The following is a 15,680-nucleotide window of genomic DNA, read 5'->3' on the forward strand; positions in this document are numbered from 1 at the left end:
ATATATATATATATATATATATATATATATATATATATGCACAATAAATTTTTTAATTTGATGTACATAAACATAAACAACATTTTAACAGTACAAAAACTATACAGTGCTTTGAAAATAATATACAAACAAATCTTCCATCCATCCAGCGCGGCCGCAGGCAAGATTGAACTCACTACACGAGTTTCTAGTGTAATTCAAATCTGAATACTTGATGCTTCGGCAGGAGTATCAATGTTATTTTTTATTGTGACGCCTAGATGGGGTGCCTACCACAGCGTAAGAGAGTCCCATCTACCCTCGAGAGAAGGATAGGCCATGCCAGTTTCTCAACCTGGTACTTTACCTAGCGGTACATACAGCACCTTGCCTTCCCAAATGATTACCCATCTGGTACTGGCTATGCTCAACATTGCTTAACTTCGGTAATCTGGCGAGAACCGGTGTGTCAACGTGATTGTGCCGTATATAAACGAATCTTAGGGGCCTCTTTCACTAACAAACTTATCAGGAGTTAATCGTTGAATATATTAAGATGCAAAAAAAAATTAATTAAATTATCACACAAGAGCAAATACTCGGAGATATACAAGTAAAAAAAAAGGGGGAAGAAAGGCGAATAGAAATTCGTGTAAAATATATGCAAAGTATATATAAAATATATATATAAAATATATGTAAAATATATGAGAATGGTAATCGTTCTCATACCCCTCCCATCTCAATTGTACACGTTTTATATTATTGTAAATATATATTTCACACGGATTTCCATTCGCCTTTTCTTCCCATTTTTGAGGAATAGTATTATTTTCGTCCAACTTTTTGGGTTTTAGGGGTGACTCAGGTCAGTCCTACAATATAAATATATTCATATACCTAACTTTACATAAATAGAGATGTTTCCTTGCTCTCCTCTTCCTCTTAATCTTTTTACTATGTCCATTTTTATATTCTGGATTCTTTAATTTCAGCAATCCTTGCTCTATCATAACCTCAATGAAAAAGCAACATTTATGCTGAAATCAAAAGACAATAAACCAGAAAATTTCCGCATTGTAAGTATCTACTTTTTTTTTTATCAAATGAAGCCTCAACCTATAAAAGTTAATAGTTTTACCTGAACTTGTAAGGATTTTTTCTCATAATAATTTTGACACAACATTCAGGAAATGTTACATCATCATTATCATCATCATCATATTTGTTTTAATGCCTGTTTTACATGCTGGCATATGTTCGACGGCTTTAAAAAATTGACTTCCAAACGGACCTATCACTATTGGTATTATTAGAATGTGATACTATAAGGATCTGAGACAAAGATAGGAAGTGTCTTACAATGTACAATGAAATGGGAAATAGCAAACAATGAATCTATATGTATTTTTAGATCGAGCTTTTTAGATTTGACAATGACAATAGAAACCTACAGAACAGATAACAAAGGGAATCAACGGCACTTGACGGGGGTATCAATGAGATGCTTAGAGAGGGAAGGGCAGCTTCTGGGTAGCTGGGGCGGGGGACTTCAGATAGTGACGCCGAGAAGAGTAGTTGACAATGAGCTGCCATTTGCGGCAGATGGAAGTTTGAATGCCTCTGAAGATGGATCATGGTTTGGACCAGATCGAGAGCAACAACCAGAGATGAATTAATCAAATAACCGATGAAGACAGCTTCAACAGCAGAGATAAATGTGAACCTCAGTATGTGCAGGGTCGTTTCACACACACCCAGATTCCAACCGATATGTATGTGAAGAATCGGCGTCTGTGTTTTTCTTGTGTTTGTTTTATTGTTCCCATCAACAGTCGCTAGCAAGAAAATGATGATCCAGCGATTAAAAGAATAGTTGACAAAAAATCCACGGCACGCACGACGTTGGGGGTCGGCGATCTGTCAGGGCCACACGCGTGTTGTCACAAGAATTGTTCAGATTATTGTTCTCATCTTCGTTGTTTCTCTGACAACGTTTCGGCCGATGTAACCTCCGAGCATGTTAATAGTGAATGGTGAAAAATGCTTTTGATTTTTTTTTTCCTTCCCCAACGAATACAGCCGTTAGAAATGCAAAACACGAATATTTCCAAGCCTATTTTTGTCACCATTCACCAATAACATCCAGTGTGAATGCACCTGAAGATGGTCGGAGATACATCGGCCAAAACGTTGTGAGAAAAACAATCAAGATGAGAACAATAGTCCGAACAATAATACAAATAATTATCAATCCTAATCTAAAAAATATACATAATCTGCCTCTGTTTAGCTTTCTTTATTTCAAATCCACATTTATCACTTCTTCCCATTTTTTCCTTTGCCTTCCCTGTGAACTGAACCTGCTACCTCAACTGTTCTGCATTTACAAACACAAGAACTTTCATATCGTTTCTCTCCATGCAACGCATGTCCTTAATCCTCATTGTCCAGATTTCACTTCAGTACATCATTATACTGCATACACACACCTGATAGATTCTCTTCTTGGTCAACAGTGATAATATGCTGCTAGTTATTAATAGGGCTATGACAACAGCATATTCTTTTCATTGTTTTGACTCTCGAGTGTGTATCTGTTGATATCTTATATGCTTTTATATAGAGTGATGTGGTCGTCGGTTGATTAACTGTGTCTAACTGTGTGGGATATATACTCGAGAGTCAAAAAAATGATAAAAATATGCTGTTATCATAGCCCTAGTTATTAATGACAAAAGTTCTCTTAACTTTTTCCTTTGTGTGGCAGTAATAAGTCGTTTGTAATGTTCTGCGGGTCCTTTTTTTTTTTCAGATTCACCTGATAGCCTGTCATCTCGTTGACAAAAAACAACTGGAGTCTTGATGACATGTTGTAGGTAATCAACTAAATGGGTAATGATATGTCTATGTAGTAGCAAAAGTAGTCGTCATCATACTAGTGTTAATCTTTTCTCTCTCTCTCTCTCTCTCTCTCTCTCTCTCTCTCTCTCTCTCTCTCTCTCTCTCTCTCTCTCTCTCTTTGCAGTTATAATAATGGAATTAATAAAAAAAAAAAAAGAACAACAAATCCATTATTTTCTATGGTCAACATATTTTTTTTTTCTTGTTGGTTTATTTCATTTTCTTTCTAACAAGTTCATTTAGATGATTGCATTTCCCCGACCAAGAAGAGCATAAAACATTTGTTCATTTTGGCGTCAAACATTCAAGACACGACATCTATCTGGTTTCTTAGCACGCTACTTCCTACCAGGACGCAACTTCTCAAACACGTGTCCTATAACTTAGCCTCCAATGAAAACTTCCTTTTTCTTACTTAATTTACCCTTACATGGAAAATTCCGTTTTAAACGCATACACATAACTAAAAGGAATCGATATAATGAGTAGAAAGAGACTAAGTGGTGATTTTTTTTATATTTAACTGGCTTTGAAACCCACTTTTTTCTTATTCCAACAATTTGGCTGAATGGGTAATACGACAAGTCACATTTTTTCTAAAATATATACGTGTGTATGTTTGTGTGAATGGCTGCATGTGTGCAAGAGAGTGTTATAGCTTGCATGAAACAATGTACACAGTGTATCAATATACTTTTATATTTTGGAACATTCTATGACAATGCGGAAAGGAAGTTGTGGACACTAGAAAAACCGAACAAAAAGTGGAAAAAATAAAATAAAAACCGTATGACAATATCTGGTGTTTTAGAGACCTGTGAGCAATGATGTTTTTTATTACTTACTTTTTCCTCAATTTCTAGAGTGTAGTCGAGTGCAGCCTTAATATTTCGAGGCATCACCTCCTTATCAAAAGTGTCTGGGAAAAGTATGTACTGTTGGATAAGAATATTATTATGTACAGGTGTTGAAACGATATATATTATCTTGATATCTCACTTTTTTTTTTCTATTATTAAGTTTTTCTAGTTGTCCTTCTAAAATATAAAAATATGTTGGTAGTCTGTGGTGTTTTAAGAAGATGTTTCATTTCGGCAACTCATATGTGTTTTTGGAGATTACTGTACAACCCCAGGCTAGAGACACAGGATTTGGAACAGTAGGGGCACCAAAAGTGTGTAGTTTGTATCACTACTGTTGATGCCCTGTGGTGTTGATCTCTGGCAGCAGTGAGCCTTTGGCAACAAGCATTCTCAGAGGTGACAGTAGCTTTGTGGACAGTGGCTCGCTAGCATGGTACTCCAATTCCTTTGGTCCAAGTTCACACCACTCTAGATTGGTCTTGACTGTGTCCTTATGGAGTTTTTTTTTTTCTTTTGATAACCATGGTTTTTCTTTTCTTTCTGATGTTCTCTGTACAACAAGCATTTTGGCATGTGATATTCTCCCATTTGGATGATATTTTTTTTATTTATTTTTCTTTATTGCATTTTCACCCCAAACAAGGCATATTGCCACTTTGGTGTTGGGGGCTACTATCAGGGTCAGCAACTACTGGGGCACTATGTAGGGATTTGGGCAGCAAGATGTCGGTTCACGTTGCACTTGAACTTCTGCATGTCAGTAGAGTTAGGGAAGCAGGATCCTGGAATGGAATTCCAGAGTCTAGCGGTTCTGAGGAAGAAACTACTGGAGTAGAAAGATCTTTTGCATTTAGGGATCTCTACTGTGTGGGGGTGGGATTTAGCTACCTGTCGGGTTTGTCGAGGGTGTCTGTGTCGTGGGGTCACAAGTGTCTACAGTTCGTCAGAGCATTCACCATTAAAATACTTGTAGAACAAGCAGAGGGATGCAATGTTTCGTCGATGGGACAGAGGCTGAAGCTTAGATGCCAGTTCAGAGCCTATCAGATTGGCGACTCTTTTTTGAACCTTGTCTAGGAGTGAGAGACTAGTAGTAGATGCACCAGCCCAGATGTGACAACAATACTCCATACATGGGCGAATGGTGGCCTTATAGAGATACAGGATACTTTCAGGTGTCAGTAGTTTTCTAGCACAGTAGAGAGAGCTTACCTTTTTCGCAGCGGCCCTGGCAATGTTTTCAATATAATTGTTTGTAGTAGACAGTTCCACAGAACAAAATATTCTTACCGTGTCGAGACGGAAAAGAACATGTGAAATTGCTCCAGAAAAGGTTTAATATTTATGAAGCAATTCTGGTTTCTGATTGGTTGGTAGCAGAACGTAAATTAATTTGATTCATCAGTTCCTAGCAGCATTGTTTATAGATAGAATCGTCCGACTGTGTGGGATCATACCCCATTATACCCCAAAATATTGCAACAGACCGTCGAGGACAACCTGGATTTTTCTCTTATCTAAGAAGGATGTAATTATGCTAAGTATTCTACTAGTGATACCGTATGATTTAATTTTCCTGAGGAGACCCTTGTGCCATACCCTGTCAAAAGCCTTAGATATATCTAGAGCTACCGCTCTGCCCTCCCCCACTTTGTCCAGTGAATGGTATATACGTTCAGAGATTACAGTGAGGATGTCAGCTGTGGAACGGGCTTGTCTAAATCTATATTGTTTGTCAGTCAGAAGTTTAGCATCTGTAAGGTGCCGGACTAGAGCATGGTTAATTATGGTTTCAAATATTTTGTCGAAAAGTGGGAGGAGGCTAATGGGGCGATAATTTGATGGGTCAGTTCTTTCACCAGAATTCTTGAATATTGGTACCACAGTAGCAGTTTTCCAACAGCCCGGAAAGCATGATTCATTAAGACATTTGTTGGAGAGTTTGGAGAGAACTGGAGCTACTTCGGCTGAGCATTTTTTTAATAGCACAGCTGGGATGAGATCAGGTCCACATGCTTTTGAAGTGTCAAGATTTTTTATGATAGCATGTACCTGAGCAGGGGTGATTTTTAGATCATCTAGCGTGGCGTCTGACCGCAAAGGAAAGTCAGGCAGGGGGTGGTTGGAAGGGTCCAGTGTGGAGTTCGAGGCAAACCGGCTGGCAAGCATATTAGCTTTGTCGGTTGCTGAGCAAACAACCTCGTGATTGTTGGTTAGCAGGGAAATGAATATGATCAGTCCATTGCAGTTGAACCCTGATGAGCATACACTCTATGTTTGACGATTTGACTTGATTCAAGACCTCAAGATTAGTAATGCTGTTCTGCTAATTGATCCTAAGGACAGAACATAAAGCACGTATATGAAATTTTTCCCATTTTTGTAGGTCTTTACAACGTCCAAGTCGAACATCGATAGAAAAAAGAGGAAAGGACTATTGCATTGTACACTTTCAGTTTTGTACTCATTGCAATTTGCAATCCCCTCTGATCCATTCATGCGGAATAAAAAATAGGAGGCTTTACTTTTGGAACACCTTATGTATGTATGTATGTATGTATGTATGTATGTTTGTGCATGTGATTGGTTTGAAGTATTTTTCTTTTCTAAATGTACATTTTGAATCGTTGCAATGAACATTCTGAAAATTTATTGATATTAACTTTACCCTGGGAAAAAGTTCAATTTTCACACATGAGAACGCAGTAACAAATCGAGGATAAGCTCTAAAACAGAAATATGGCGATAGTTGATTTGCAAGAAGGAACAAGTGTGTATAATATTTAAAGCAGTTTCAATGGGTGAACAAATGGATGATACAAGAAAAAAAGTTAATTGTACAGAAACAAAGACTTGCGAAAAACGTGCTTCACAACAATTTATCTGGGGTGAAGAGTTCGAATAACAGGTGGCACATGTGTGTCCCTCAATTCTGGCTTTTTTCGTAGCAATCCAAACAGGAATTCTCTGATAAATGATGGCTAACTTATAACTGTCGTCTCGAGTTTGTCACAAATACTCTTGTTTAGGTCGGTAATGGTAGGAAGGAGACTGGGTTTTTATGACTGCCATCTTTGGCATATACCACTGAGCCTTAGCCGTATTCTGCTGCTGGATCAAAAAAAAAAAAAAAAAGGAGGGGCGAAAAAGAGGTAGGGCACACTTATGTGAGGGTTTTTATAAGCCACCTCATATGACCCATAAAACATGCAGGGACCGGAAATCCTGTCAGTAGAAAGAGTCAAGGAAAGGATTCATCAATAAGGAAAAAGCGGAAGCGACATAACTTCTAATAGATTTCCATGCAATGTTTTCTGATTAGGTAAGTTATTCTTCTTCATGTGCAAGGATAAACTTGTGTAAAAAAAAAAAATAGTTTGTAAACATAACTGAGGCACTGAATATCATAATTCAATAAGCATCATCGCGGCAAAATATCAAGTTAGAATATCATTTTATTCCCCATAGCCTCCTATAATATGTACAAGAATAGTTATGGTCGAATTCAGACCAGAACTTAGGTAAAAATCGACTACTGCACAGTATACCCACCAAACTAAACTTTAATAGCATTTTTCCTCGTTTTTTTTTTTTTTGTGTGTCGCTTACCGAGTTATGACATTCAGCACCTCATAAACTGCAGCATGTCTGGACGCTTACTGTTTGTATCCTGTTGATGTGATATACACATGAGTTTTGATTTTGTATATTATTCGTTCAGATGATAGATATGCTTGGGATAATTGTTTAATATATTTTTGCTGTAAGATGAAATAACCCTTTATTTGAACATGCTGCAATGGGCTAATTAATGAAGGTATTTACTTTTTTAGGCAGGAATTATGGGAGTTGGTGGCAAAACGTTTGAGTTAAAAAAATCCGACGGAAACAGAACAGCAAAATCTTTAAAGAAAAGAAAACTGGGACGTTACGTTTCCTTGGAAATTACAGACTTTTATACCATGGAAGGGGTAAAATTCGACGAATTGAAAGGTGAGTCTCTTTAACCTGTAATCATTACCCTTGTCGACACAAATTATTTTAAAGGAAATATAGTTTTTTAAAAAATTAGTTAAAACAATTTATTTTATTTTATCTAATCATTTGTGATTCATATTTATGTGTTAAAATTAATATATAAAAGAAGTTTAAAGCTAATATACTTTAGCATGGAATTGGTACAATTCGATGAATTAAAAGGCGACTTTTGCTTTATAATGATATACTTGGTTGGATAAGCCATCTCGAAAGGAACCAATCTAAGTTAAATTTCCAAAAGTGAATAAGCTTGTGGATCCTTATGCTCTCTTGGTTTATATATCTCCTTCTCACAGTGGGATGAAGTGACACAAGTGTCGGAAAGTTGCATTAAAGAAGAAACGCCTAGAGGAAGCGCACTTTGGCCTACAAAAAAATGCATGGATAGCCCCGTCACCATTTCTCAGTAGGTGTGCCTCAGGCGATTAGCAATAAACTAACCTTTTCTTAAAAGGAGAAGGCAAAAAACCTGGAAAGATTGATCTCCTAGAACTGCACAGGGCCAGCAACAAACACAACAGGGGAAAAGCCATTTAAATAATTGTCTATAATTTATTGGCTTTGGTGTCACACAATTACACAATTGATTTTTCTTGGCATCGGCAGCTGTTTCAGAAGCATTATGAATGAGGTTGAACTCTTACGTATTTCTTCTTTTTACATCTTCGTCATAAAGATGCTTTAAAATTATATTTTAAACGAAACTATTGGAAATTTATCACATTTATTGTGTAAAAATCATCATTCTTTTTCTTCTCCTTTTCCTACCCCTTCTCCAGTAATTGTGATAGTGTCACGGATCTTCTGACCCTCTCACACTATCTTGCTCTGTCTTTTCGTCATATTATTGTATTGACATTAGCTGCGTAAGAATTATTCTAACAATAGTACTAAACTTTCTATTATAGTGACGTTGCTCTCGCTTTCTTTGATGAAAATTCGTGACTCTCCCAACAAGAAAATCAATTTATATCCCAAACGACAATTTCCATTAGTCACACTAATCAGGGAATCAAACAAATAGCATCTCAAAAGATACTAAAGTGGCAAATATTTTGGACCAGTTTGCTTCCCCTGACCGCCAGGATCGGTGTCACATCTTCTCCTCTACTCCCACGACGTGGTCAGTAATAGGTAGGTCTTCATAGGAGCTTTGTGAGTTTTTCATTAGTTCAGTGATATAATTTCTGTGCAGTTTCCCTACTGAACCACATCCCTGTTTTAGCATCCGCAAAAGAACAGTGTTGACGATTTCATCCTTAGCCAATCACTGACCAGCAAATCTAATCTCCCTCTCTCTCTCTCTCTCTCTCTCTCTCTCTCTCTCTCTTTCTCTCTCAGGAAAATGCCCATAGAGTTGTGGATGCTGTCTCCAAGAGATCTTAAGATAAGCTCTTAGCATTCCAGTGTACACACACCACCAAGTTTCTTCTCCAAATCTTTTGATAAAAGTCCAAGCGCTACTTGCATATACGAGAATTGATGCAACATTGTCGGCATGCATTGGATGACTTTAATAAATTGACTTCCAAACTAACCTATCTCTGGACAGGTCTTTATTTATCCCTCTTTCTCTTAAGTCCATCTTTATCACTTCCTCCTATGTTTTCTTCTGACAGTTTGAAAATTTACTTAGTCCAGCTTAAACCACTGGTAATATGTAACATTTTAAAATAATTACCTAAAAGTAAAAATTAACTTATATTCTTAAATTGAAGAATAATTTAGGAGTCAACTGCTTTACAGCTAAATTTTATTTTATTTTTTTATATATATGTTAAGAAATGTGTAAATGAATAAAACTTCACTGCATCCCTGGCAATGCCGGATAGGGACAGCTGGTTTAACATAATTCCTACCCATCTCATAAAAACAACAACATTAACAACAATACCGCTACGGTATGTTACGTCATGATAAACGTAAGCTCAATCTTCATCATCAGCAGCATCATCACCATCATCATCAGCATCAATATGCCAACAACACTTAAACAGACTGTTATGCAGAATCTTGTGTGAAAGATATTAACATAATTTCTACCAAACTGGATAACTTTCTTCAATAGAAACCTTCATGTACAACGTGTCAAAAATCCAGGCTCTCGATTATCTGTTGATACAATCACTCGGACGCCGATGTTTAGTTTTTATGAGAGGTTTATTAATAAGAAAAGAATAGTCAGAGAGCAACCAGAGAGAGAAACAGTTGTTCGAAAGTGATGGATTACTTGCATGCTTTCTGGATAGATAGATAGATAGATAGATAGATAGATAGATAGATAGATAATATTGTTATTCCAACCTTTTTATTGTGCAGTCCTCTCCATCGGGGATGAGCAACAAAAGTGAAAGTATACATCTGATTGAAAAAAATCTAAAAACATTAGAGAATTATCCGACCTTAATGAAATTTTCAAATTAGCAAATGAATGTTACGTGTTACATTTGCTTACAGTGTCACCAGGAAGAGACAGAATTCTCTCTACACAGAATCCATGTGATTTCATCAACTTTCGTTTCTCGAGTAACCTTTAACCTCTAGGTGTCACTCAAAGTTCCATCTCGACTGCAGTCACAAAATTAATTCAATGTTTTAATATTTCATTCACCCGATCTGATTGTGTCAAATGAGCATAATTCTTAAATTCAACACACACACACACACACAAAAAGGCCTAAAATCACACAATGTGTGTTAGACCTTGAAAACATCGTCTGCCAGTGATATCATTGTCTGCTTTCTTTACGTTTTCTACTGAGTTAACAACCTTAATCATTCAATGTTAACAGCGTATTTCATTCATAAATTCTAGATCATGTGTTTCGTGTTCCTGGTACCAAATTCAAAGCAAATCGGAAAACACGAAAAGTTAAACGATCGACGACGAATTCAGTTTTCGTTTGCGATTTGACGCTTGTGATCGATTACATGGTTTATTCACGGTAAGATTTTTTTTTTTCATCCATTCATAATTCACTTCTTTTTTATTTTTTTATTTCATCCATTCATAATTCACTCCATTTTTTTAGTTCAAATCAAATCAAATTTATTTGACAAAAAATAAAAGAAAAGAAAATAGAAAAGTGCAACAAGTCATGTAAATAGACAAAATATTTATTTTATTTACTTCCTTTCCAGGAGGTCAGACACAAGGTCAAGTGTGAGAAATGTGAGAAACCATCGTATGAGGATAAATACATTCTAGTCTACAAAAATACAAAACAAAGTCTGAATGTTTGTCCAAAGTTGCTTTAAATCTGGGTAGAGTGATTATCGTCATAACATCTGCTAGCAGACTGTTTCACAGAGCATGGACAGAGAATTCTCTCCTTCTTCTATCGAACCAAAAACGAAGGTGGTATATCTTTTGCAGGTGGCCAAAGAGACCATGACTTAGCGCTTAAGTGTAAAACTCCTCGAGACTTCCATTAAAATTTTCCTTGATGATGTTGTATACCAGAATCAAATCATTTCGCATCCATCACTGCTCAGGTGAAAACAGATTTAGTCTTTGAAGCTGCTCGTTGTGAAGAGTTCTGTTATCATCCTGGTTAGCAACCAGGTGTACAGTATCTTTTTGTAGATAAGAACATTTTCGGATGAATCAGATGATTACTGTTGGCATTCATTTCTCCAATATCTTTCTAGTTAGAATTATTTCTAGGAAGACATCATGTACTTAAAGGAGAAGCCATGTGAAGGTGGCCAACATCCTTAAGTGGAAGTGTTTCTATGGAACGAACTGGATTTGAACTTGGTACACACGGGTTGTCAGTCCATGTCGTTAATCACTTAGTCGCTCTCATCTACCCTCCTGCTGAAGTATGGTATCCAAGCCTCTGCTCCATGTTTAACATGTAGTATCCAGCATCTGATGAGATTTCAAAGAGTGGTTACTTGAATGGTGGAGGCATCTATGGGATCTACCCTACAAAAGCTGACTCAAGCAGCTTAACCTTTTTTCTCTCGAGCGACAACAATTTTGCAGTGACCTCATGCAATGCAATACAATACAATATATGGTGATAAAAAACCCAAGATTACTATTACTCAATACACATCATCTCTAGATTTGTAGTAAAAGCAAAACGAATGATTCGTCCAATGTTTGTCTAGTCTGGCTTTGAATGTATTGAGTGACTTTTTCATCAGCTGGCTTCACACGTTCACCACACGCTGAGAGAAGAAGTGTGCTCGAAACAGACCAAACTGCCCCCTTCCGATGTCGTTTCTTATCCAAACACAAAGAATGCCCACGGGTCCTACAATCTTGTTTCAAAGGAAGCATCTTGAGACAGTCCTCGTTGTATTCCCCATGCAGATATTTGAAGACTTGGATGTTGGCCTACCATCTCGTTAATGATCTACTATCCAGGACCCACTAGAAATATTACTGGAAACTGTTTTACTGCCAATTTCAAATGAACTGGAAGAAGGTCATTTTCTTAATCAAAATTCCTAGATCTTGGAATGGATTTTCAGGAGATGTAGTAAATGCACGAATGCCACAGCAATTTAAGGCAAAATTGGACAGCAGGTGCTGCGCCACTGTATCCGCTCCTATGTAATTTTATACTCTACCCCTTCCTACATAGCAATTAAGGCATGCTTGTTTTATTTTTTGTCAAATTTATTAAACTGAAAATCGTTTAACCTACATAGACGTGTTTGTCTGCTGTAGTATGATTATGTTTGAGTTTAGTAGACTATGTATATGTGCATATACGCTTGCTTCTGTTTAGTTAGTGTGATAGTATATGCATGTGTGTAAATGTGTATATATTATCATTGTGTGTTCGATACTCTGTGAATGTTTCTTGTGTGTGTGTGTGTGTGTGTATGTGTGTGTGTGTGTGTGTTTGTCTGTCTGTCTGTCTGTCTGTCTGTCACCTGCCTTTGGTCAATGGTCTAGGCTTGTTTTAGGAACGTGCTCATGTGTATTAGTGCTGAAAGAAACTAGTGTGTTTGTCTTTTATTAGTGTTGGAACGACGATTGATTATATCATTATATATCTATCATTATCTGTTTTAAAGACACCAGACAATTACTAGATAAAAGATAAAATGTCCATATGTAGCATGTGGCCAGTTTCGTTAAAGTGTCTTGTTTATATACTTAGAACCAACCAGTCTGACGTCAGCAGAAAAAAAAAACGAGGCTCGGCAGAACGGTCTTTTCTTTACAGATGTCACAGACCAAAAATCTATGGTGTATTTTATCTTATATATAAAAAAAATGTATAAGTACAACTTCTTAGTAAATGACTTTGTATATTTATCATATCAAATAGTAGGTATGTTACTTCTTTATTTATAGCATAAAATTAGAATAATTTAGAATTGCATTTGTGGCGACTGAATCGCAAAGTGATCTCTATGAACATTAAAAAGAAAATGGCTCTAATTGCTCCACGCTTTCTTTCTCTGCTTCATTGGAATTTGCTTTAATATGTAGATGAAGAAGAGTAGTCAATTTATATACTATATAAGTTTGACGTTAATTGACTCTCAAGTGGTGAGGTGATATTTTCTCATGTAGATGGTCAATTTACATTAAACTAATAGAGTGAACTCAGCCCACACCGTGACCTCTCTACAAATAAACAGGTAACGTTTTAAAAGTATTTTTATAATCTAAAAAGGTGTTTCTGAATCGAGAGTACCGTCGACATGTATAATTTTCGCCTCTGTGTAATGTGCGTAGGTAATTTTCACCATAAAATTTGTTTAAATAAAGTATCTACCCATGTAAAATCCACACCCTGAACATTTCAGAATTACCAGGTGAAAGAAAGTGGTTTTATCTTAATGTATTCAACATAATTTCACTTAGTTATGGACTTGGACGATTACATTTTTTCATAAACATAATAAATGTAACAGATTTTTAATCGAATTTCAGTTTTAATTTTGTGAGAAATACATTTCAATCTTTTAATCTTTAATCAGTTTTAATTTTGTGAGAAATACATTTCAATCTTTTAATCTTTAATCAGTTTTAATTTTGTGAGAAATACATTTCAATCTTTTAATCTTTAATCAGTTTTAATTTTGTGAGAAATACATTTCAATCTTTTAATCTTTAATCAGTTTTAATTTTGTGAAAAATGCATTTCAATCTTTTAATCTTTAATCAGTTTTAATTTTGTGAGAAATACATTTCAATCTTTTAATCTTTAATCAGTTTTAATTTTGTGAGAAATACATTTCAATCTTTTAATCTTTAATCAGTTTTAATTTTGTGAGAAATACATTTCAATCTTTTAATCTTTAATCAGTTTTAATTTTGTGAGAAATACATTTCAATCTTTTAATCTTTGATCAGTTTTAATTTTGTGAGAAATACATTTCAATCTTTTTAATCTTTTAATCAGTTTTAATTTTGTGAGAAATACATTTCAATCTTTTAATCTTAAATCAGTTTTAATTTTGTGAGAAATACATTTCAATCTTTTAATCTTTAATCAGTTTTAATTTTGTGAGAAATACATTTCAATCTTTTTAATCTTTTAATCAGTTTTAATTTTGTGAGAAATACATTTCAATCTTTTAATCTTTAATCAGTTTTAATTTTGTGAGAAATACATTTCAATCTTTTAATCTTTAATCAGTTTTAATTTTGTGAAAAATACATTTCAATCTTTTAATCTTTAATCAGTTTTAATTTTGTGAGAAATACATTCCAATCTTTTAATCTTTAATCAGTTTTAATTTTGTGAGAAATACATTTCAATCTTTTCTGAGAAGGTATAACAACGGATGTGAGAGGGTCAGGTGTGTCGTTAATGTGAACAACAGCTGCATAAGTTGTTTTTTAGAAATGAACATCAAAGCGCTATACTTTGTAATCTTCAAGGAGAAAAGAATTTTATAAAAGAGACAGTTTTGTAGCAGTCATAAATAAAATGAAAACTTTTTTTTTTTTACTTGGGAGTCACCATTTATCAAGGCTCGAGAGCCACTCGAGGATAATAGTTAATGAATGTAAGGTGGTAGTGTACTAATCGTTAATGGTGTAGATTGGGTAGAATGTGATTATTTATGGAGACGGCTCAACAAGAATTTGTTTACATTGGATTTGAAGGCTACGATGTTGTATTCAACCGGGAAACAGGCCAGCAGAACAGTATTCCAAAGGCGGGCAGTTCTGAGAAAGAAGCTTTGTTCATGGAATCTGTGTTTAGATCTAGGCACAGATTGAGAGTGGGTGGAATCGTATATAGTGGTTGTAGATAGTCGATGCTTGTTTTTTTTTGTCTTTTTTTCTCTCACGAATCAATGTTCCTGCTAAGTGATTTGGCCATAAACTGACCAATCAGTTTGCGGGGCATAAAATGACCAATCAGTTTGCAGGGCATAAACTGACCAATCAGTTTGCGGGGCATAAAATGACCAATCAGTTTGCAGGGCATAAACTGACCAATAAGTTTGCAGGGCATAAACTGACCAATCAGTTTGCAGGCCGTATTTTTCCATCTGTCTCTTGAGAAACTTCATCAGGAAATTATGGTTGATCAGCAGAGATATCCAGGAAGCAGCAAAAAAGACATCCCTTCTCCCCCCCCTGTCTCTGTCCACTGGACGCTCCAGCATGGACAATCTCCAGGTCTAGATGTGTAAAGTGCGCCATCTTCCAAAAATTTTACTTTTGCGGAAGTATATGCACTTATTATTTGTGCTTTATGGCAATTCAAAATTAAAACAAACAAAAACAAAAAACAATTCTATAATTAAATATTTAGAAATCTAAAAAGAATGAGAATGGGAATCGGTAATTGTATCGGAATCGGAAATTTAGAACAGAATTAGTAATTGTATAGGAATTGAAAACTAATACAGAATCGATAGTTGGATCGAAATCAGGAATTTAAAACAGAATCAGTAATGGTATTG

The 15,680-nt window shown here is 35.6% G+C and overlaps 1 protein-coding gene across 1 annotated transcript in view; it reads left to right on the forward strand.

Annotated features, from left to right (window-relative positions):
- Nucleotides 1-15,680, forward strand: part of LOC145293015 (uncharacterized) — a 125,075-nt gene that overhangs the window by 14,780 nt on the left and 94,615 nt on the right. The window contains exons 3-5 of the mRNA XM_080139291.1: nucleotides 975-1,058; nucleotides 7,580-7,739; nucleotides 10,600-10,729. Coding sequence (XP_079995417.1) covers nucleotides 975-1,058; nucleotides 7,580-7,739; nucleotides 10,600-10,729 — 374 coding nt within the window. The remainder of the gene's footprint in view (nucleotides 1-974; nucleotides 1,059-7,579; nucleotides 7,740-10,599; nucleotides 10,730-15,680) is intronic.

The sequence above is a fragment of the Euprymna scolopes genome, chromosome 14 (genome assembly GCF_053919585.1).
Source record: "Euprymna scolopes isolate OS-2025 chromosome 14, ASM5391958v1, whole genome shotgun sequence".
NCBI classification, from domain to species: domain Eukaryota; kingdom Metazoa; phylum Mollusca; class Cephalopoda; order Sepiida; family Sepiolidae; genus Euprymna; species Euprymna scolopes.